This window comes from Columba livia, chromosome 12, assembly GCF_036013475.1.
Source record: "Columba livia isolate bColLiv1 breed racing homer chromosome 12, bColLiv1.pat.W.v2, whole genome shotgun sequence".
NCBI lineage: Eukaryota > Metazoa > Chordata > Aves > Columbiformes > Columbidae > Columba > Columba livia.
This window is the reverse complement of record NC_088613.1, coordinates 6,501,682-6,524,045: the sequence shown is the minus strand read 5'-3', so window position 1 is coordinate 6,524,045 and position 22,364 is coordinate 6,501,682. Positions and strand designations below refer to the sequence as shown.

General features: G+C 48.7%; 1 protein-coding gene across 5 annotated transcripts in view; it reads left to right on the top strand.

Annotated features, from left to right (window-relative positions):
• The window catches only part of FHL1 (four and a half LIM domains 1), a 33,484-nt gene that overhangs the window by 4,557 nt on the left and 6,563 nt on the right, over positions 1–22,364 (top strand). For 2 of the 5 annotated variants that reach the window (XM_021285054.2, XM_021285053.2), the window contains exon 1: positions 17,452–17,608. The exons of the other annotated variants lie outside the window; for them this stretch is intronic. In XM_021285054.2, coding sequence (XP_021140729.1) covers positions 17,587–17,608 — 22 coding nt within the window. In that variant the 5' untranslated portion in view covers positions 17,452–17,586. Of the gene's footprint in view, positions 1–17,451; positions 17,609–22,364 lie in introns of those variants that run through there. 5 annotated transcript variants of the gene reach the window in all.

Genomic DNA, 22,364 nt, shown 5'->3' with positions numbered 1-22,364 from the left:
ACTCAGTTCACTTCAGTGACAACACCCTCCTCTTTTCTCACCTCCCTCTCACTGCAGCATTCTTGAGTACAAACCAGTTCTTAATTTGTCCTTAAAGAGTTCAGTATATATAAAAAAATTCCTTCTTGACTAATACCTGCTAGAAAAATGTGGGTTAAGTGTTTTGGACCCAACACCACAAGTGCAAAAAAAATTGCTCAGATTTTGGACTGAGGCTCCGAGGAACCAGTTCTGTGCTGGGGTTTTGCAGCTGGTTTCTGACTTGCACTGCTCTTGGGGAATTCTGGCTGGGGGAGGTTTGTAGGACTGGGCTCTTGAAGTGTTTCGGACAGGAGAATTTATTCCCCGCTGTGAACGATGGCTTGCCTCCATGTATGCTGGTGTAATTCTCTGCCTGGATGTAAATAGTGGCAGCTATTCAAAGGAGGCAACATTTAGGGTACTCAAACACTTGAAAATAAACACTCCCCAGCCTGTCTTGGCTGGCCTTTATTTCGGAAACAACCTTCCCATCGAACTGTACCGTGAATGGAAAATACAGACATATGGTACAAAGCAGCTGGTGGGAGCCCTGTCGGGTCCCTGTTTGTTGTCCTTGAATAGGTGAACAATGCTGTAGGATGCACTTTATCTCTGATCTAAACCCACATCACATAACGTGACTTACAGTCCATACCCCTTGCACTAGCATATAACAAATCTTTCAGTAACTGCCCTCCAAGAAGCAACTTGCTTTCTTTTGTGTAATACTCATGTCAAAAGAAGGTTGTTGCATGTTGTAGAATATGCCACAGCCCTTTCAGTGCTGTGTGCATGCTGGTGGAAACTTGTGCTCCTTTGATACAGTTCTTGGGTACCACGTCTGTGATTATTTTCCTCATCATCTTGCAAACATAGACTTGCTGTCAGTATGTGCAGCTCCTAGCCCTGGTTGGGAGCTGGGACATGGCTGAAACTTCTAGTGCTTCAGTGAAGACAACTAATGACGTAAGCCAGGAATAATACTGTCCCCTCAGCAGTAGTCTGTGTGAATTATGTCCTTTTAAGTTTACTCTCTGTCCAGCAGATGCACTGGAGGGTTTAGGTGTCAATTTCTTAAAGAACCTTGGAAAATTCCTCTGATCTTTGCTGATGAGACAATCCAGTCCAGCCTATGTTTATCACTTTCCCTTTTTGTGGTGCTGCTTAGACCTGGAGCCCCAGTGGTATCACGTGCAGCGAGGTGAACATCGCCACCAGCAACATGCAAAGCTTGCTCAGGCTTTGGGGATGTTCCTATTAATAAATTGGAGCAGCTTCCTGGAAGCAATGGGCAGGTTCTGGCTGGTGCCCGGCTTCCCCTGGGGCCACACCGAGACGCAGGTGTCACCAGCAGATGTGTGGAGGGCTGAGCCATGCAGCCGGTGCCAGCCCCTCATCCTTGTGGTCCTCAGCTATCATCACCTTGTGACTTGCATGTGAGAGTGCAATAATGTCTGTACAATAAACCATTCCAGATCTGACCTGTGATTTTATTATAAAAAATGCATTGTAAGTACTTCAGCTTCATTCACTGGGATCTTTTTTTCTTTTTCTGTTTAGTTTTTTTTTCTCTGTTACAGAAGGTGCAGACAGGGAGAGTAACAAAGCAGAAGTGTTTGAGATCAGTCATTTCTTGTCTGATTTTGGCAGAGGCAGTTTGGGAGGAAGAGAAGAGATCTCATGTTTCGTTTAAATACTCTAGTTTGGAGAGGAGTTTTAAGCAGATGGCCCTTGAGACACTGGGACTCTAAAGGCTTAAATACTATTTAGATAAACACATGCTTCCACTTCTGCAGCATGGCCTCAGAAGGACTGTGCCATGTATTCTGGTTTCAGTTCTTCTGCCCCTGGGTCCTGGCAAACCCCTGTCTGCAGCCACCTGTAGGAGCAGAGGTGCTGGGGCTTCCCTGGGATTCAGGGGCAGGATGCAACCCAATGTGTTAAGACTCCCTGGTGTGCTCTAACTGGGGCTTTTAGTAGAGGGGCAGCGCAGAGCCAGCTGTGGGGATGTCACCCCAGCTGTCTTCTGCAGTGATGAATCAGAGCCAAGATGCTGAGGCTGGTCTGTGATGAGCGTTTCTCCCTCCGATCTCTCCACCTGTGTCCAAAGGGAATGTGCAAGCTGAGCAATAAAACTGAGGAAAATTGGGCTCTGAAATGATGTGCAAATTGGTGGAGTAAGGTCCCTTAAAGAAGGATTATGGTGCAGGGCACTAGTCCTGTGGTGTCTAGAGTCGGTCACAAAGTTGGATTAAGATGAGTTCTGGGTGCCGGGTGTGTGCTGCTGAGACTGGGGGTGGGTGCCAGGAAAAGAGAGCCCTGTCCCAGCTTCTTGCCCTCAGTCCCAGGGGATGTGGGTGCTATGCATATCCTGTGCTCACCCTGCCCAAGCCTATAGCCAAAAAACCTCCTCTTCTACCAGAGACTGTCTCATTTTGCTGCTTTGAGTATTTTCCATGAAGGCTTTGCTCCAAGCTGCCATGTGGAAAGCCACAAAAAAGCGTTCTCGGCGGGGCAGCATTCACCCTCCCCACATATCCCTGCAGCGTGTGATGAAGCGGGATTTGGCCCTTGATGCTTTCAGAACAGTTCAGGTGTGTGCGGTGCCAAGAATGCTGCCAGAGCAAATTCCTGCTGTCAGAGCAAGTGAAAGCGGTGTCATCTGGGGGGGGATTGGTGGATGCCCTTGTGCTTCTCCAGCTTTTTGATCTTCCTCTGAGAAAACAGCTTCTTCCCTCCTGGCAAATAGGGCTCATGTCCTGTGGCAGTGCAGGGCTAAAATGACATTTCAGGGCCTTGGAGCTATTAAAAAGCAAGGCAAGGATTGCATTATAGCCACAGTGGAATGGGATACACAGGGTCCTGAGGAAGCACTCTTTCAAAACAGACCAAGTTACAGAGTGCCTTGGAAAAAGCTGGAGAGCCAGAACAGGGTCCCTGACATCAAGGGTGCTGCAGCCAGGGTGCAAAGGCTGGTATTTTGCTGTGCGCCTGAGTGGAAACTTTAAGGGAGAAGTTACGATATTGGTTTGGATGGTGTTACAGAATTGCATTATTTTTGTAAACAGGAAATTCAAAACCTCTTGACTTCAGCTTGGTGCTTTCAGAAAACCCACTCTTTCCATGGTTGTGTCAGATCTTTTTTGTGTTTCTTGAGGTGACCCTGGTAACTAACTTGGGATGTGTCTCTACCTTCCTCCTGCTTGGCAGAGCTGGCTATTTGGCACATGAGGAGACAGTCAGCAGCCATTAACTGTGATGGTTTAGAAGTGTTTGGGTTTGGCTGCATTTGTGATCTGTTGAATCAAATGCAGAATACCAGTTGCCACCCAGACCTCTAATGAAGAAAGGGGAAAAAACTTGCTTCAAGCAGTTGATTCCCTGCTGAGAAGGAGAACTGCAGAGTGGGTTTTCGGCTTTCTTGTTTCTAACAGCTTTCCACCCCCGGAAAGGGGAAACCAAACCAAAGTGGAAAAGAAGATACCAGAATTTGCCCACAGGAGGCTGAATGACCAGTATAGTAATTTGAACCAAAAGATTTCAAGGTTTCAGAGCCAGTTTACTTGTTGACCTGCAGAGCTACAGTGAAATGAGTCTGTTCTGGTGTCCCTACTGTGATGTAGACGGGAGGAAGAACAGGAGAAATAGTTTTTTGGTTGTTTGTTGTTATTGTGTTGGTTTGTTTTGGTGGTTTTGTGGGTTTTTTTTAACAACAGAAAAGCTTTACCTCTTGGAAAATCCTCCCACTTGTCTTTAAGACAGAGACCTTAATGCTTTATGATGCTTTGAGATAAGGGGAGTTTCAAATCAAAAGATATCTGGCTCCAGTGGTGTCTATCTGCTGAAATGATGGGTTTAAGAGACCCGCTGTTACCAAGCAATTGTGTGTGCTAGATGAGCCGAGTGACTCCTGTAGGGAGGCATGGTTGGTACAGAGTTCTGTGATGCACTGATTTTGCTTCAAGCCAGCTTTAATACCAAAGCAGCTGCCCCAGCATGTGAGGGTTCATGTCCTACATGGTATTTAAGCAGCAGAGGACTTCAGAGCTTCTGGCTGAGCAAGAATTGCTCTCCCCTGTTTTCCTTGGCCAGAGACAGTGAAAAATCCAGTCAGTCCTCCAGAACTCTTACGAGCCAGTGTGCTGGACGTGCCTTTCTTCCTTTGCTAAGAAAAATAAAGTGGTTCATCACACAAAACCCATGGCTGGTCCAGCCCACAGTGGTTGTTGGTTGGTTTTCCTGTGGGGAATTGGCTCCCAGCTCTTCCTCAATGCCTTCATTGGGGAATATTCAGTTTTCATGTGCTTCCAGTGGTCTCTGACCAAAGATGTCCTTAAGAGTAACTATGAAACCACCCTAAATATAGTTCCCCCATTGCTGATAGGATGCTGGGGTGGGAGAAAATACTGTACTTTCTTTTAAAGAAATGCCCCAAGTTGTGGGAACCATTCTGACTTGGCAGCCTCCTTGCAAGGCATTTGCTATTTGTTTAACTTGGGACTGGCTGCCCCTGGCAGTTGTTACTATCAGCCACCTCTCTTATCTGCTCTTTTCTATAATAAACATTGGAGCAAAGGTTTGGAATTAGTCACTTCTGAGGCACTGCCTGCCTTGCCAGCTTCTGTCTTACAATCTCATTTTTGGACTCTTGAGCCTTTTCCACTTCATTCTGTGTCTCTCATTGCATCGACATAGCAAAGAGCTCTTTAAAATACCCCATAGGTGTCACATCCCCAGGACTATCTGCATCCCAGACATGCTGCCCTGGGACAGCTCTGTGCACTCATGCTGCTGCTGGGTACTACAGAGATTTTTCTAGCATGACTTACCTAATCCTGTGGATGGGCTGGATGAGTTGTTCTGGCTGACATCTCTCCAGATGAACACCCTGCGGAGGCAGCATCAAGATCCTGAATGCATCCTGGGGGCCTGGCACCATGTCCTTGCTCTTTGGTACAGCATTAACCATGGGGCAGTAGGTGGTTTGAGGGAACGCAGAAGCAGACAGGACAGCATCTCCAGAAACACAGGGCTGTGTGGTCCTCGTTCAGAAATCTGAGCAATTCTGATTTGCTTCCACTTGAAAATTCCCTGGTCATCTCTAAGTGTCGTCTTGACCTGGTCTTGCTTCTGACAGTTCTGTAGGAGAGGCAGTAATGAGCAGTCCAGGCTGCAAGAATCTCTCTCTCTCTTCCTGGGCTCATCTCGCTTTAAAAATACACAGAGCTATATATTTCACTCAACACATGCAAATACTGTTTCCTATCTACCCTTGCTCTGCCGACTGAAAGCCAGTCACACTTCCCTCTGGGACAGCCTGCCAGGTAAATGCCACTTGCTGTATAATGAATTTCAGTGCTGCCTCTGGAAATGGCCTGGGTGGCAGCATCGGAGCAGGACGGGAGAGGCACAAAGGCATTCGGTGGGGATATAAATCTGGTTCTGTCCGGATTTGATTTGTTGGATGCATGAGCATGTCATCCACCTCTTGCTGTAATCTTCCCAACTCTTATACCAGTATCACCATAATGATTTTTAGCTGAAGGTTGAAATACTGACTCTAGATCTGTCTCTGTGGTGGGATGGGATTCTTGCAGAGCATAGGGAACCTGCCTGTTTTCATTTCAGAAAGCTGGACTGGGGGCTCGGCCATGAATTACATATCTTGACTTTGGCTTGCTGGATTGAGCTGGTCAGAGTAGAGTTCATCTTTTTTTTTGCAAAACCACATTCAGTAAAAAAAAAAAAAAAAAAAGCAAAACAACAAACTCTTTGTTAAACATAAGAGGTGATTTGATCTGGATCTTGGCTTAGGTCTAGGAATGACAGAAAAATGGACACTGCTGATCTCTTTGAAGCACAAGCAAATGCCCTGGGGTTAGTCCTGTTTCTCAGTGCTGTTCATGCTGATGCATGTGATGATCAATGGGAGGAAATTCCTGCCTAAGAGCATAAACAGGCGGGAAGACCTATAACCAGCTATATCCTCATAGTTGTGACATGTGAAATGAAGCTGATGATGGCTGGTGTCAGTTAATGTCAGACCATCCTGATACCTGTTTCAGCGAAAGGTTGATTTGTGGCTGGAGAGGACTGCAAACAGCATCCCTCTGGTTACTCTGATGTGCTGGAGGAGGCTGACACCCATCTGGTGTCTGGGATGGCAAGAGGCTGCCATGCAGGGGCACCCCGGTGTGTGTGAGCAAAGACCGTGCCTCACCGCCTCCTTTTTGCAGTTTCACAATGTGGGGGTCTGGCCCAAAGTCAGCTTTCCCTCTGCCCTCCAGTGCCAACACAGCCCATCTCCATAGCAAAGCCCGTAAATACCGTCCTCTGTGTGCTCGTACCCCGGGATGTGTTGGTGCCATAATGTGGTGAAGCTCTCTGTGTACTTCACTAGACACTGAAACAAACAACCAATAAATCTGTTATAAACCAATGAGTAATTTGTTTTGGTTACCAGGGAGATAGCCAAGTGCAAATTCAACCTGAAATAGCCATGAGCTCATCCTCTGTGCAATGTCGGTGCCTGAGCTGGAGCAGCCAGATGGAAAAGGAGCCAGCGCCAGAAACGCTGTCTGCTCCACCGACATTTGGATGCTGTGTGAGCTGCTGTGCCAGAGAGATTTTTGCCTTGCAAACGAGATTGAGCAGGGGATGGTGTGTGAGGCTGGTTGCTGATCCCAGTGTTTTGTAATTTGTGGAAGCATGGTGGTGATGTTCCTGGTGGGCTGCGGAGCCCTGCGGGTGGATTAAGTTGCTGCAGAGATGGTCTCTGCTGTCACCCATCTCTTAGAAGCCCCTCCCAATGCAAGGATTGTGGGGAAAACCCAGATACTTGACTTGTAGACAAGGACTAGTTTTACAGAGCTGGCTGGATGGGTGATTCTGGTGGGCAGAGCCTCTCCCCTGCTGCTGCTCCAGGGGCTGGAGCAAGGACTTGGAGAAACCTCACCCTCTTCTGCAACATACTTGGGGCAGGAGCTCAAAAATGTGTGCTCTGCTATTATTTCACCCAGAAGTGTTCCAAATGTAAGTAAATCAGGGCTTGGCTTTTGAAGGGCTGATGTCGTGGCAGGGTTTGGCAGCTTTGTCTGTCTGTCCATCCCTCCAGTTTCTCCCAGGAACAAGCCCACAGGTGACACTGGGTGACAGGAGGACCTGCACTTGGACAGCCACTGTGGTCACCTCCTGTCAGGGCACAGTGAGTAGTGTGGGAGCAGCCAGTGCAAGCAGAGAAATGGATTTTTTGTGCTCTGCTGCAGAGCCGAGGCCTGGGATACGTGTGCTGGCATGGGACAGCTGGCTGTGCTGCACTCGGTCTCTTTGGCAGCCTGGCCAAAGGGGTCCAGGCAAAGCTCTGAGAGCACCCTGTACCTTTCTCTGTGAAGGTGGAGGTGTTTTCAGGTGTACTTGCATTCAATGAATTCATATTTTCTGAAGAAATAGTTTTTAACTACCGAAGTCTGTCTGTAGGAGGAAGCACTGTCTGTCCCTGTGCTACAGGGGGAGGCTCACAAAAGTGTGCCAGTTGTCTCTGCTTCTCCCTTTTCTTGGTTTTTGCTCCCCGTTGCTGAGTTATCCAATACATGAAATGACGTAGAAATAAATCACTGTATTGCCTGGTGGCTGTCTTGATGAAACAAGGCATAAGCCCCTTCCCAGTGGCCCACTGATGGATTTCACCAAATCTTTTAAGACATAGTTACCAGTGAAGAAAAAACAGATAACAATTATCAACAGCACAAATGCAGATGAAAGCATATCCCCTGAAATGTAATCCATGAACCTACTCACATGACGTAAAAACACTTTTTTCCTATTAACATTTTGGCTTTCTGGAACAAGGAATGAAGGTCACATTTATAAAAAGGGCATTGGCTTCAGCTGGGTTATTATTGTATTTTGGAAGTTTTTTATTATAATTTTACAAGCATGGAGTGATTTGTCTCTGTGTTCTTGCAAGCCCCTTCCAGGCCTGTGGGTGGATTTCTTCCAGCTCCTCTCTGGAGCCATGTGGGAAATGCTTTGGTGACATGACCAAGTCCCATCAATTCAGCCATCAGTGCTAGGGAAGGGCTTTATGAAACCTTAATAGCTGGAGTGGGTCAACATTTGAAAGAAGGTGATTGAAATGTGAAGAGTTATTACTGAGTGAGATTTGGGTGAAAGAGGCATGAGTTAACCTATATGCATCTGCCTTTTATAGGGTTGTAGTGTGCTCCATGCTGTGCCTGGACCGTCCCAGTGCCTGGTTTTGAGTTGTATGACTGCTGCACATCACAGCCCTGTGTCCTGCACCCGCACTGTCTGTAACCGAGCTGGCAGGCAGCTAACAAACCTACAAATGCCACCATGGCATTTTATCTTTTGCTTTCAGCAGCTCTTTGGAGATGAGACATGGCACGTCTGACATGCGTCTGAATGATTTGCAAGTGGTGTTGGATATTCCTTTATGTTGCCTCTTTTCTGTGGGGTGCAGCAGTGCGTGTTAGTGTTTGGGGCTGGGACAGGCATCCTTGCAGGTCTGCAATGGCCCTGTTCCCCATGTCCTCCCCCAGCAGCATGTCCCCACCCCGGTGTTTTACCTCCTTCAAGGCATGTTTGCTTTTTGGCTGTCTCTGGGCAACAAAAACACTGCTGCGCTTTGCAGATCCTGGACTTGGCCAGGACCAAGTCTAATCTTGCTCAACACTGTCACGAAGCAGGCAAGGCTTGCTACTGGGCTTGCTCTAGCACAGCTGAAAAGAGAATTTGGCTCAAGAGGTGTAACTTTATCATATGGACAGAAGAGTCCCTGCTCTTGTAGGCAAAGTCCTCGGTGATTTGGAAGCCTCACCCTTTCCCTGTTGTCCCACAGCATTCCCAGTGGGACACGGGTACTTGTGGGCTCTCATGCAATGCAGCTGCACAAGCTGGTTTCAAAAGAAAGCAAACCACTGTTTCACATCTGCTTTAGCTTTTTGACAGTTTTCTCTGGCACTTGTGTGCAATTAGCACTGCTTTTTTTTTGTGACATAGAGCCGATCCTGTAATAGTTTTATTTGGACAGTAGTTTGACAGCTAGCAGCAATTGTATTGAGAATAACTGTTTCTCTCTGCAGACTGTGTTACTCGTTGTCCCTGAATTTATTGTCTCACTGCTACTTGAAAAAGAAAACAAAATCATTTTCAGGCTTGGATCCAGCCACAGTGTGGAGGATGGCTTAATCAAACACATAAGTGGTTGTACCAACTCCAGTTGGTTTATTTCCGTGTTTAAAATCAAACACTCTTCTAAGTACCTTATTTTTCTTATTCCAAGGTTTGTGGTTAATAAATGTATCAGGCCATAGACTTTGCCTGTTACTCCAACAGTGAGCACTGATAGAAGTGCTGTAGTGTTCAGTGCTGCCATGGGACCATGGCTGGGAGCATGGGAGGGGAGAGGGGGGCTTCTCTTGCCTCCCAACACCCCAGCCTGTCCCTGTGGATGTGGGGGATGAAGGTATTTGCTGTTTCAGCAAATAAGAGGCAAATTAAATTCAGCAGCATAAATAACATCACCTCCCTGTACTGCTTTGGGATGAGCTGTCTCTTGCCAAGTATTAGTCTACTGATCTTAATATTTCCAAAGAAGCCAAAGCAACTGAATTTTTGCTAGGTTACCCGAAAACTAGAGCAGGAGGGTGTTGAGGGGAGGTGAATTCCTCTGCCCTGATTTTTCCTTCCCTTCCAAAAGAGCCTCCATCCTGCAGATGAGGACGCTCAGCTGGGATGTGGCAAACCAGGGCAGGGCTCCTGCTTGCAGGCAGAGCGCCATTCTGGGCTGGATCTCTCTGGTTTTGACTGAAATTGAATCCTAACCCTGACGAGAGATTTAAAGATATTTGTGGTGGTGGTGTGTTTTTGTGTGTTGTTTTTCTTTTCTTTCTTTCTTTTTTTTTTTTTTTTAATTTGAATCAATGTTTTCTAGCCGACCCCATGGAGAATTCTCTTTATGGAGTCCTTGCCCAGCTCTGATTTAACACGATTTCCAGGGAGACCCAGGATCCTTATCACTTTATGAAAAATGAGATTTACATTCCTGTATCATACAGGCACTTTGAAAATATTATCCCTGGCTCCAGAGAAATGGCTCATACATTTTAATGCCGTTATTAGAAATTGAATTGACAACAGTTATCATCAGTGGAAATTGCTGTGCACCTTGGGGGGAAAAAATGCAGAAAGTTCTGGTGGAGACTTCAGAGAGTTCTCATCACCCTGAGATACATGTGCTTTTGGTGCAGTGTTTCTGCTGAATGAAAAGAGCAAGGTTTGATATATGCCAGAGAAAGGGGAAAGCACAAGTGTGTGGGCCAGCAGCACAGGGTGAGACAGCAGTGGGGCTCAAAGCACCGAAACAGCTTCTGGGTTGAAGCGCAGAGTGCACCCCGGCCTTGCGTGGTGGTGAGGAAACGTGGGCTGCTCTGGACTTGCGTGTCGCAGAGTGTTGTGGAGATGTTGCATACAGATGCTTTATTTGTTGTCTGAATAAGTGCAGAAAAATTGAGCTGCATGAGAGCTGGCTTAAGCTGGCATAAGAGCAAAGAGCTGTTGAGGTGCTGAGACTGGTAAAAGATGCTGTTCAGAGGAGAAGCAGCAAGGAACTGCAAGAAAAAAAATCAGGTTCCTTTTAAAATAAATTATTTTAAAATAAATTACCCAGGTTCTGGAGCTGTTGAGCTGGGAATCTATCGCTTTTGAGCATGGAGGGAGGAAGAGGGTCATGGCTGGCAAAATAATACTTTATCAGGGCTCCATGGTTTACTGGAAGTCTGGCTAACTCCTCTGGTTTTGTCCGAGTCTCTTGGAAGTCAGTTTGGGAAAGAGCAGCCAAAGGCAAGTTCAGTAGCATCAGTGTGAATGGCCTCCTACTCTGGTGAGGGCTCCAACTTCCCTGCAAAAGCAGAGCCTGGCTGAGCAGGGTGATGGGGGGTCGTTAAATGAGTTGGGCTTTAACAGAGACTTGATGGGATGTCTTGCAAAATGTTATTGTGAATGGCTGCTGAAGTCAACTCGGGACACAAGCTAAGCCTGAGCAAAGGAGAAAGTTAAATGGCGTCTGTTTCAGCACAGGAAATGTGTGATAATGCAGGACCAGAGCAGGGTGCACCAGGGCTCCATCTGACAAGTGGTGGGTGCTTGCGGGCCTCCTCCCCTCCCTCTGGTGGGTGTCTTCTCCTTGGCTTGTCCCAGAGCACATCCCCAAACTGTCCTGGAGCATGTCCCCTGGCACGGCCAGCAAGTGCCCGTGTGATGTGGTGCCAAAAAAGCAGCTGTGAATTTGAAGCTGCTCCAAGGGGAAGGGCTTTTACTTCTCTTGCCCTTGTTGTTGTTGGTGCAACACGGCCCAGCCTGGACGAGCCTTCGTTGTAAGTGTGGACGCCTTCCTCCATTTTAAAACACACTGAAGTTGGAAATGAAATCTAACCCTCCCAAAGCAGGGGTTTCTGAGAATAACTTCTGTGACTAATCCAACCCCATAGGCCTCACTGGAAGGGACTTTGCAGCTTTGTTTTTCCTTATGAAGAATGCTCTGCATATGTCCTGACAATTAGTCAGAGTGCCCAAAAATACCCATCAGCCCTGCAAGCTGATCTCCTTCGGCTCTTGGAGCTGAGACAGACACCGGATTATGCACTCTGGGGCTTTGGGGAAGGTTATTTTTAAAATGGCCACATAACAAGGGTGATTTGGTCCTTTCAGCCACCAGCACTAACAACTGAAGGTGTCGATAGCCAAATGCTAATCTTGCTCCAGGCGACTGTCCTGTGCCTAGGGTAATGGGCTGGTTGTCCTGCTAAACACATATGCTGGCTCCTATCAGCTCTAAATCAGCACTTGGGGTCTGTGCCCAGTCTGGGCAGTGCTTTGATGGTGTGCTGGCTGCCAGGGAACCTTCCCAACCGGTGTGCCAATGCTTGGAAGGACATGCCCTTCTCGTCAAAGCGGTGGCCTGTCTTCACCCTTGGCCAGGCAGCGTGCTTCTGCCCAGCCTTTTTGTGAGAAGCATTTGCTTTACCCATCTCTGACCTCCTGAGCTGAAGTTTTCTATCCTCAGTGCTGAATTCCTGGAGAGTATTTTGCCAGAATCACAGTCCACCCACAAACAGCCCTTTTTTCTCCTCTCCTGAAAATGAAGCTCTTTAAGGGGAAACACCCAAGCTCCTTGATCTTGCAGAGCATCACTTGTGTGGGCTTTTGGCTTGGCCCACTGTGCTGTGGTGGCGGAAGAAGCAGGTCTGCAGAACCACCTGCCCAGCAGCTTCCCAGGAACGTGATGTTTTGGTGGAAAACATTGCACTGAAAGCATTCCCAGACTTCAGAGGAAGAGCTCAGGCACTGTCTGCAGCACCTGTCTTGTGAGTCCTTCTTGCTGCCAGGTGCTGTTGAACGAATGCCAGAGGACGGCAGGGCTACTGACAACCAGTGTGGGTGATGCTGGGGAGCTCAGGTCTTGTAGTTGATGTCTGGGTAGCTGCTAATTTCTGACTTGTTGTGGGTAGATTTGCAGGGAAGGTGAATGACCTGGCTTTCAAGCAGTGATGCAAACTAATAGATGAACTTCCTTCTGTACTCTCTCCACAGTGAGCTGTTTAACTTCACCGGGGGTGAGCACCACTCAGCCAGCTGTCATGCCTGTGAAAAGCGTAATTGAAAGCAATTAAGAGTGCAGAGAGCATAATGCAGGTTATGAAATATTATTTCAGTGGTGGCTCACTGACAACTTGGTGAAGTCCTGACATGAGCATTTATTGTGTGGGTATGGTAGGATTATACTGCTGTGAGTGTTCGTCAGCCCTCATCCTTCCCGGAAAAGACTGCCTGGCTGGGATCAGTGTGGTATTTATCTGACAGGGACTTAAGTTACTTTACTTCAGAGTGAAGCCATGGGAGAAGAGGGGAATGATGTGTTTGAGGCTTTTTAGCCCAGTTATGCACTTGATGCTCTTACAGAGCATCTGAATCAAACCAGTCTTGGCAGTACACGTGGATCTTTCTCCCAGGAAGAGCAAAGGACATCTTTGTGTCCCTCTAGGGTTGGCCAATGTCCAGATGCTTTCAGACCTGTCGTTTCTACAATACAGCTCATGTGACGGGCTTGTGGGCAGCCTGCCGAGCCTCCCAGCCTGCTGCCTGCTCACTCACAGCTCCACAGACCGAGTTGAGGCAGAAGGACATGGGAGTCAGAGCTGGAAAGAGAAACATAGCCCATGTTTAACCTCGTGCATTCAAGACAAACACTTTTGTCTTTCTAAGAGACTAAAAAAAAAAAAAAATCTGCAGCCTTTTGGGACTGACTGTCCCTTTATGATGTTGTACTGAATGTCTAAATCAAACCGTAGGGACCACAGCAGGCGCTCCTTGCTGCTGGGAGAGGTCGATTTGGCATCTTCTCAATAATATAACCATGAGCCACAGGGAGAAGGGAGCAGGGATTAGACAAATTGGACTTTCTTGGTGCAGGTGCTTCAAAGCCAGCCCTAATCCTGCTGCGGTGTCTCCTCACCCAGTTCTCACCAGTACCTGTATGTCCTGGGGCTGCTGCTGTGGGTCCCTGGGCCCCACTGTGCTGCAGCTCCTGTTCTCCAACCCCAGCATAGCCAGGAGTGGGGAACAGGAGCTGAACAAAGCTTTGGGTCCACAAACCAGCTCTTGATTTATGCACAGACGCTCCCCCCCAAGCCTCGGTGTCACTTGGCTTTCAGCAGCAGCCAGAGGCTGCCATGTCAGCAACAGGTGACGGGAAGAAGTGCCAGTCGGGAGCATGTGTGAAGGGGACCCACAGAGCAGATGGCAGCAGGGAAATAAATTTGGAGCTGCCATGGGAATAGTCCTGGAAACAGTCCAGCCTGTGCATAGAGGCAGCTGGGAAAAGCTCAGTTTATATCTCTTCCCAGTTTTGCTATTTTTCAGATGCTTTATTTCCAGCTCTGCTATCTCTGGGCCATTCTTTCCTGTCTGTTACTACACCCTCATCCTTGTTGTTTTTTTCTCTTTTTATCTTTCCATCATTTCCCCCTTTTGTTCTACTCACGTTATATCTGAGTTCATGGAGGGTCACTCAGTCTGTCTGCCTCCTTATGCATTTATTCCCAGTTCCTCTATCCCTACCTCCACAGCTGATCCTTAAAGCTTCCCCTGGCACTGTGAAAGGCTCAGCACACAGATCTGACCCAGCTGTGGGCTGGAGTTCAGCGAGAAAGAAAGAAAAACACCCTGTGTGCCTTCATCATGTGCTTTCCCTCTCCACCATTCCTCTGAGCTCATTGCTTGGAGCCTGGAGTGTTCGTCCCCTCTGTCACTGCAGTGATGTCCCGGCTGGTTTTGCTCAGGATGTGGGGACATCCGATGTGAACCAGGGTGTGTGTCTCTGTCCTTTGTTCACCTGAGTGCCTGCAGGATGCTTCAGGGGTGTGGAGTTGCATCCTTGTGTGTGGAATAGGTAAAATGAACCAGCTGTGAATCTTTTGAAGTGTTTTTGTGATAGTGAACTCTGTGTGTGTGCTTTTTGTTTTGTTTTTTTTTTTCCTGCTGTTTGAAAAAAACAGGTGGGAACCCTTCCATTTGGGTTTGGGTGTGATTGGGACCACTGGCATGTGCTCCCTTCTTGCTTGTATTTACTGCTGCGTCCTTCCTTCTTTGATGATGGTGACTAATAGTTCACCAATGCCTGGGTTATATCTACTTTATTTAGGACGTTCTCCCTGCTGAGTGACAGCAGGATGTGTGAGCAACATGAGACACTCAGACCTTTTCTGGCAGGATTGTTAGGGCAAGAAAATACTCTGGAAACCACAATGTGAATCATTTGTCTATCCGAGCGGATGACACTATGGCCCAGCCATGCCACTTCGCAGTCAGACCTGTGTGGTGGGGTCAGTGTGCCCAGACCAGCTCCCTGGAGTCCTGCAAACCTACAGGACAGGTTTAACGTTAAAAACATGAAAACCCAAGTCTGCACGCCCTGCCGTGCGCTGTCTGTAGCACTCTTTGCTCTGGGACACGTGGGTGCACACTGTCTGGCTGGCAGAGGAGGGCTCAGACAATGCTAGCACATCTTCTTTCTGGGGCACCTTCTCCTTCCTGGGGGTTTCTGCTCCCTGCCATGTTTCACAGGGCAACGTTATCCCTCCCTGGCATTTGTGCTACACTTTGCACCACCAGCGTGCTTAATCACCTGGGCTTGTGACGACAAAGAGGGGCTTGGGGAAGAGATGTGAATTGTCCAAGGTCATATGGCTAAAACCAGCCAAGAAACCAAGAGCGGCGCTGTCATCTTGCCAAGGGCCGTTCCCCAGCCTGTCCCTGCTGTGCTGGCCCAGGAGGCCACAAATTCGAACAAAATGGCCTTTTTATTACAGACTTGCTCTGAGGAATCATCAGAGGCTTTGCAGAGTGAGCTCTGCCATCAAATGCTGCTCTGGGGAGTTTCATGGTGACTCTTCATGGACATCAGCTGGAACTTCCTCATGTTTTTTGGCTGTGCTTTCCTACTCCCACCTCCTCCCGCCCATGCCCATTGTCATGCTGCAAACAGACTTGCATTTGTGCACGTGAAACGTTTTGATGGCCAAGTGTCCGTCCCAACTCTCCACATGCCTCTGCAATGCTGTCAAACCGCTGCTGAATTGCAGCCGCCCTCGGGTTGGGACGTGACAGCTGCTGACATGGCACAGCAGTGCTATTCCGCCTTATAGGACAGGGAGCAAAGGTTACCATTTCTAATTGAAATACGAGGGTATTCTGGGGAATAGGAAATGACTGCTGGGGAGGAGGGTGGCAGTGTTTTGTGTAGAGAACTAGAAAGGAATGAGAACGGTTAATAGTGCAAACTCTACATGCATTGCCAAAAATGAACTCATGTCTGTAAATATTACACTGTGCACAGCAAGATTAGCACAGGAAAATACCAGTTGTTAGGGTTCCTGTTACCATCTGAATTATGCAAACAATTTGCTTGAGTGTATAGATGAGCTGGGGCAGGATAATGTTGGGTTTTTCCTAGCCAAAGTGTTTCGGTGCCCTAGTATTTTAGCACATTTCCCAGCCTCAATCTGCTACACAAGTGGATCCATGCTGTGCTCTTTTGGGATGGCATGCTGTCTAGTGTGGACTTTTCCAGGATGTGTGGGAAACTTGGAGATGCTGGTGAGATGTTGACCAGGCATTTATGCTACCCAGGGGCACTAAGACCGGGGTGAACGCTCCAGGGGGTCACCAACGCTGGGGCTGGATGCTGTGTGTTCCCTGCCATGTGCGTGCAATCAAGGGGCTCTTGGGACCTCTGCAAGTCGGGGGCGGAGATGTTGCCGGTTCCTGGCTGTATCAGGGTCACTCGAGCTGAAGATGTCGATTGATGTTTGGAGGCCAGACACCACTGAGATGGGCTCCCTGGAAGGAATGATAAACATTGGCTCTTCCCAGTGGCTGTCAGGGAGGTTCACCGACTTTCCCACGGCCGCGCAGTGAGTCAGTGTCGAGGCAGGATTAGCAGCTGGGTGTCCCTGGCCCCCGGCCCTGAGCGTGCACTGACAACGACCGTATGACCTGGAGCGAGCGTGTGGCCATGAAGCTGCCGCAGACCGCGTGTCCCCGCGGGAGCGAGCCCTGCGCCACAGCTCCCTCTGCTCCCCGTCCTGACCCGGGTGGAAACAGGTCAGAGCTGGGGCCTTCAGGGGGCTTTGTGGACACCTGAGTAAAGAGGAGGGAGACATGAGCCAGTGCTCTCTATAAGCCCTGTGCTGAGGAATGGGCCCAGCCATAGTGTTAGATGCTGGAAAAGCCCCATAATCGTGAAATCCATCTTTCTAAGTGCTGCTCTTCAGGGACTTGCTTCCTTTGGATGGTTAATGCCTTGAGCTTCCTCAGGGTAAAAGCTGGAGGAGGACCAGTAGTTTTACTGGGAATAAAATTTCAGCATGACCCCCATGTTGAAGGCAAGTCTAACCACCTCCATCAAGGCATCTTCTGGTACTTCTGAGGGCTCTCAGCTGGGTCCCCAGTGGTATAGCCCATGGTATTTATGGGCCCTGCAGCCAGGGTCAGCCCCTTGCTGGTTCCTAGGACCGCAACCCCCCCCGGCTCTTGTGGGGCTGTGTTCCACCTCTTCCCTTCAGCAGCAGCAGTGCAGAATTAACGTCAGGTCTGTAATTTAGCTCAGGACTGTTATGAGACACAATCTACCTTTAAAGCCAAGGCCAAATAGTACTAGCATGGGGTCAAGTTCCTGAGGCACACTCTGCCTTTGGGACTAATTTGGGTGCTGAGTAGCCAGGCAGGTATTTACATGTTGCCTACAGGGACCTAGAGGTCTCTGGATCCTATTCTTCTCCCTTGGATCACCTAAAATGGTAAGAATTTTCCAAGGGGGATTAAGGTTGTGATCTCTGGGGAGGGGAGTGGACATCTGGTAGGAGTCCCATCCATATTAATAGCCTCCGTTTAAATGTATGTTATCAAACGGGGCAGCTCCTAATCAGCCAAGAGACTGTGAACTCTGTCACCTAAGGGGCTGCTGGTGACTTTGGGCTGCTGACCATGGCTTTCCACAGGCACACAGGTAAAGCAGAGGTGCTGCCAGGAGTTGCGGGAAAAGCCCTGTGTGCGCAACGCCTGGTAAATGGGGAGGAAGGTTTTGCTAACAGGCTCCTGCTGCCTTTAGAATGTGATCTTAAGCCTCAGCAACCTGCAGCTGTAACTAATGATGGCAAACGAGCTTATAACCAGTATGCTGGGAGCACGGCAGTGGTGGCGGCCTCATCTATTTTGTAAAATGCACTGGATGGTAAGTGCTTTTGTATCTGCTGCTGTGGGGAGGCTGGGGCTCAGCTGCTATTTGAGGAAGACTAGGAGGAAATGGGGGATGATGCTATGGCAGTTGTGCAGTGAGCAGGGCAAACCCAGGCTGTAAACCCAGGTGGTTTGCCCTGCTCTGGTAGGAGGTTCGTGCTTGCTCCCTCCTCTCTGTGTTTGTCTTGTAGATCAAATTGGCTGACCCTGGCCAGTAATAAGAAAATGTCAACTTTTCCTTCCCATTAACACTGACAGGAATCTTGAGAGAGTGTTTTGTGTGTCCCCTGTGGTATGCAAGGTTTATTGTGTCTTCTCATCCGTGACTAATCTCCTCTAGCCCTCCAATTGCAGACCCACCGAAAGCTCTTTGGGATTTTTAAAAGCTTATCCGATTCTTAGAAGCCAACCATGTTTGTGTGTGTCCAGCATGTGTTTACAGCCCTAAATCACAGTTAACAGTGGCAGAACTATTGCGTCTCTTGACAAAACATAGCCCAGGGGGTGGATGTTTTAAGGAGATGATGGCACGTTTGGGGCACAGCTCCTGCGGGCACCAAACCGAGCTGCCGTGCACCAGGAGCCAGGGGACAGTGGTGCTCAAAAGACTTGATTGGGAACACAGAGCCTCTTCAGAACTGGGGAGGAAAGTCAGGGAATGCTGTTTGACTTCACGCTCAGCCTCCCAGGACGAGGCATGAGTGTGAGGCTCCTTGTATAGCACGTCATTGCTTAGCATTCACTTGTGTGACACAGATACATGTAAGGCAAGGTACCTTCCTGAGTAAAATCTCACTTCTGTGGTGTCATTTTGAAACATCTCAAAGGTGTTCCAAAAAAGCAATACATTGAATTAAAATGTAGGAATACATTTTTTAACTTCAGCCCACAAGACTGACTGATCCTGCAGCACTGTTTCTTTATACTTCCAGCTGTATCTTTCTTTTCTTTCTCATCTTCCTCGGGGCCGGCGGGGGGGGGGGGGGGGGCGGGGCACGCATGTTTTCAGGGACAAGGACCCATGGTTTTGATATTATGCTGTAATATAGAATGCTGAAGTGTCTTCTGGCGGATGCTGTGGTTGGAGTGCTGCCACAAGCAAGCTATAGCACAGTGTCTGCTTCCACACCCCACGGGAGCCCCGCTCTCCACGATGTGGGGTGCAGTAGTGCCTGCCCTGGGGTGTGAATTCCCTGCAGCAGGAGAAAGGCTCGTGTTTGGCTCTTCGGGGCACCTGGGCTTGAGAAGGGCGTCCAGCTACCGAGGTGGCAGCAGATCTGCCGCCATTTGAGGAGCTTCAAAGGTCAAAGCTTAAGGCAGCCACAGAGCGAGTTACCTACTTACTGAACAGGACTCTGTTTTAGCCAGTTTGGTGTGTTTTGAAAGGTTTGAACTTCACTGCTTAAACTCTGCCCAGGTACTCAGACTTAACTCTAAGCAGTGGTGCTTTGCACACTGGGGGCCTTCTCAGCCTTAGCTGAGCTCAGTGTTAGGTGCAAAAGCAAGGCTGGGGGAAGTGTTCGCAGGGCAGGAGCTGTGTGTTTTTTAACAGCACATCTCTGCTTCACTGGGGAACTGTGAAGATTTAATAATGATTGGGACGTGCTCAGACGTGGTGGCAATAAGACCGTAGGGAATGTTTTTGGCAACTGCCTGAGGAACTTGGAGCTCTTCTAGTTCTAAATAAAGCAGCTTCCATTTTATCAACAGACTAATTTTTGAATTATAGAGTATGAGACTCGCACGTGCTCCAGCCCAGCAATGGGAAAGCACAGCTCTCCAGTCATTACTGCCAGATCTCCCAGCAGAAATGACCTGCAAGTGATTTCTTTCTTTCCTTGGTGTCCAGGGCAGCGTGCCAGTGACCTTGAGGTGCAGTCCTGAGCATGCTTCGTGTTTCAGATTAACAGGACCCTTCTTTTAAGGGTATTCCCTGGTATTTATAGCAAACCATGTGACATTGCATAGAGAAATGCTGAGAATAGTAACTCAGGTGACACACCAGGGGATGCCAGGTCCTGAGCCGAAATCGGCAGGTGTAGGCAATGCCTGGCAGCATGGGGGCTGCGTGCGCTCAGTCTGCTGAGAAAAATCAAACTGATGGAGAGGCAAAAAGCAATTGCTCTTTACCTTCCATATTGCCATTGAGTATGCAGCTGTGTGTAGCACAGAGGGTTAACACCTTCAGCCTTATCTTCTTTCCTAAGTGGCATAATAGTCTGTAAGGTTTAAGTACAGTTTCCCTGGTTGTTTATAGAGACCACACTTCAAGTTCTTCCTTGGTGGTTTATCACATTTAAACATATTCCCCAGAGACATTAGCACACATCCTGTGCTAAGTGCTTTGCTTATCAGCTATGCTCGAGCTCCCTGCGCAGAGTGCTTGGGTTTCATTTGTTGTGCATGCCACTGAGCTGCTGCCTTGCAGTTGCCTGAACCAGCCGAGGGACCATGGGATACAGGAACCAGACTGGAGAGGCAAGGGGTTGTGTTAATGCAATAGCTTTTGTGGGGTGGCACGTCTTAGGTCTGTACCCTCCTTTCCATCCTGGAGCTTGCCATGCTGCAGGGTGCAGATGCAGCCCTGATTGTGACCGCTGGCAGGGACAGCCCTGGGACTGCTCCACAGCATGATGTCAGCATTACTTAAGGTGCTAGTGGAATCCGAACATTTGAGATCTTTGCAAGATGGAAGGCATGGTCTTCCGAGGGCTGAAGGGCTGCTTTGAAAAGCAGCATATGCTCTTTGGGGACAAGTGGCTAACTGGCACCTCTGTGGTCAGGTAAATGTTAGGGTTGAATTCCAGTGGATCTTCATGCCAAATACCCTGATACTTGAGAAGGCCACTGCTCTGGCCAGCTGCCCTCGAGCTGTAGCCAAATCCATCAGGGAGCTACATTTAGACAGCACCCTACCAGGGCTGGTGGGAGAGGAACACCTTGCTTTAAGGCAGGTTAATTTCTAGAAGTATTGCTGGATTCTTGAGCTCTTTTATTGAGGGTCCTCTAGGCTATGTAAGGATGGGCATGTACTGCACTTACCCCTCTCCTCGGCATCCCACGCTCTTTCTCACCTGCTTCTCTCCAGCAGATCTTTGCACGGACATCAGCCTGGGCCAGGAAATAGTTCCTGTCTGTCCATGCTTTTCCTCTGTTTTCTAAACGCCATTGTGTGGCCCCAGAGTCAACTGAAACGGGGTTTGGATCGGTGCGTGTCCTCAGGGTATGTGATTCTCCTGGGGCTAAACAGGACACTTGACTAGGTTGTCATCTCCGAGACGCTGCAGTTTGGTGGGAAGGTACAGCAAAAGAAACTGTTCAAACAACTTCCAAGCTAAAACAGCTGTGTGTACTGCTGTCATTTTAAGCATGCCGCTGTGAAAAAGCAGCACAAATATTCGGTGCTTACAGTTTCAGTGGTAAGTTCAATGGGTGGCCACCCTGAGCACAGAGTTTTGTGTCTCTGTAGCTTATTTGTACCCCTGGTGTGAATCCTGGCTGTGTGCTCAATGGCACTTGCACAGGGAAGCTGTGCAGCCTGTGCTAAAATAAAGGCCCCAAGGAAAAGCGAGGAGGAGTCATGGTTTTTCCATATACCCAGTGTGTCCTTAGTTTCATCCCTCACCTATTTTCCAGACAGCAAAACATGCTGGGGTTGATATACCTGGAAGATCTGGAAAGTTAAGCTGTGGGGATGTGGTGTAGCTGGAGGATGAACGTGTTACTAAGGAGATAAACATCTCCAAAACCATGATCTGCCGCCAACCAGGCTTTAGAAGATGTATTTATTTGTTTACAGAGCACATAAATGATCTGGTAGTTCCAGTACAGCAGCTGCTGGTGCGGGGCCTCACTTCGCCACAGATCAGTGGCTTTTGGGACTCCCGTGGGAGGGCTGTAGGAGCTGACGTGGGCTCTCAGCGTGGCATGGGGTGAGCAGAGACCACGAGCAGCCAGCACATTTGCTGGGACAACGTGGTCGGTGCATCTTCATTGCAGGCAAGGGGATAGAGGTGCCTTTCCTGGGTCTGGAGCAGGGATGATACTGCTGGGGCAAAAAGCTGGAAAAGCTGGACGCAAAGCCGTGTCCTGGCCTATGTATGAGAGGGGCTTTGGCCCCGAGCTGGCACAAGGCAGGCAGCAGCTGTCCTGTCTGCATGTACAGCCCAGCTCCTGGGGCTGCCAGGCCCAGCGTTAACTTGTCTGTGGAGCTCCAAAGCCGCTGTGATGAATGTGTCTCACGTTAGCACACGATGCGATACATGGGAACACAGGATTATGTTACTCCCTGAGCCATATGCTCACGATTACGTGTTCTGCTTGAAAGCAACCCTAAACCTGAGATCAGGAACGTCTCGATACCATTTGCCCTGGACTCTGTGCAATTGCATTTCTTCTAAATAAAACTCACTCTTGACAAAGCTCCGCAGAGCTGGCGGTGCCTCACATAGTTTCCACATTTCCCAGCTGTTTATTTGTTTCATTTACTTGAACCGGCACAAACGCGACCCTTGGAGTGGTTGTCA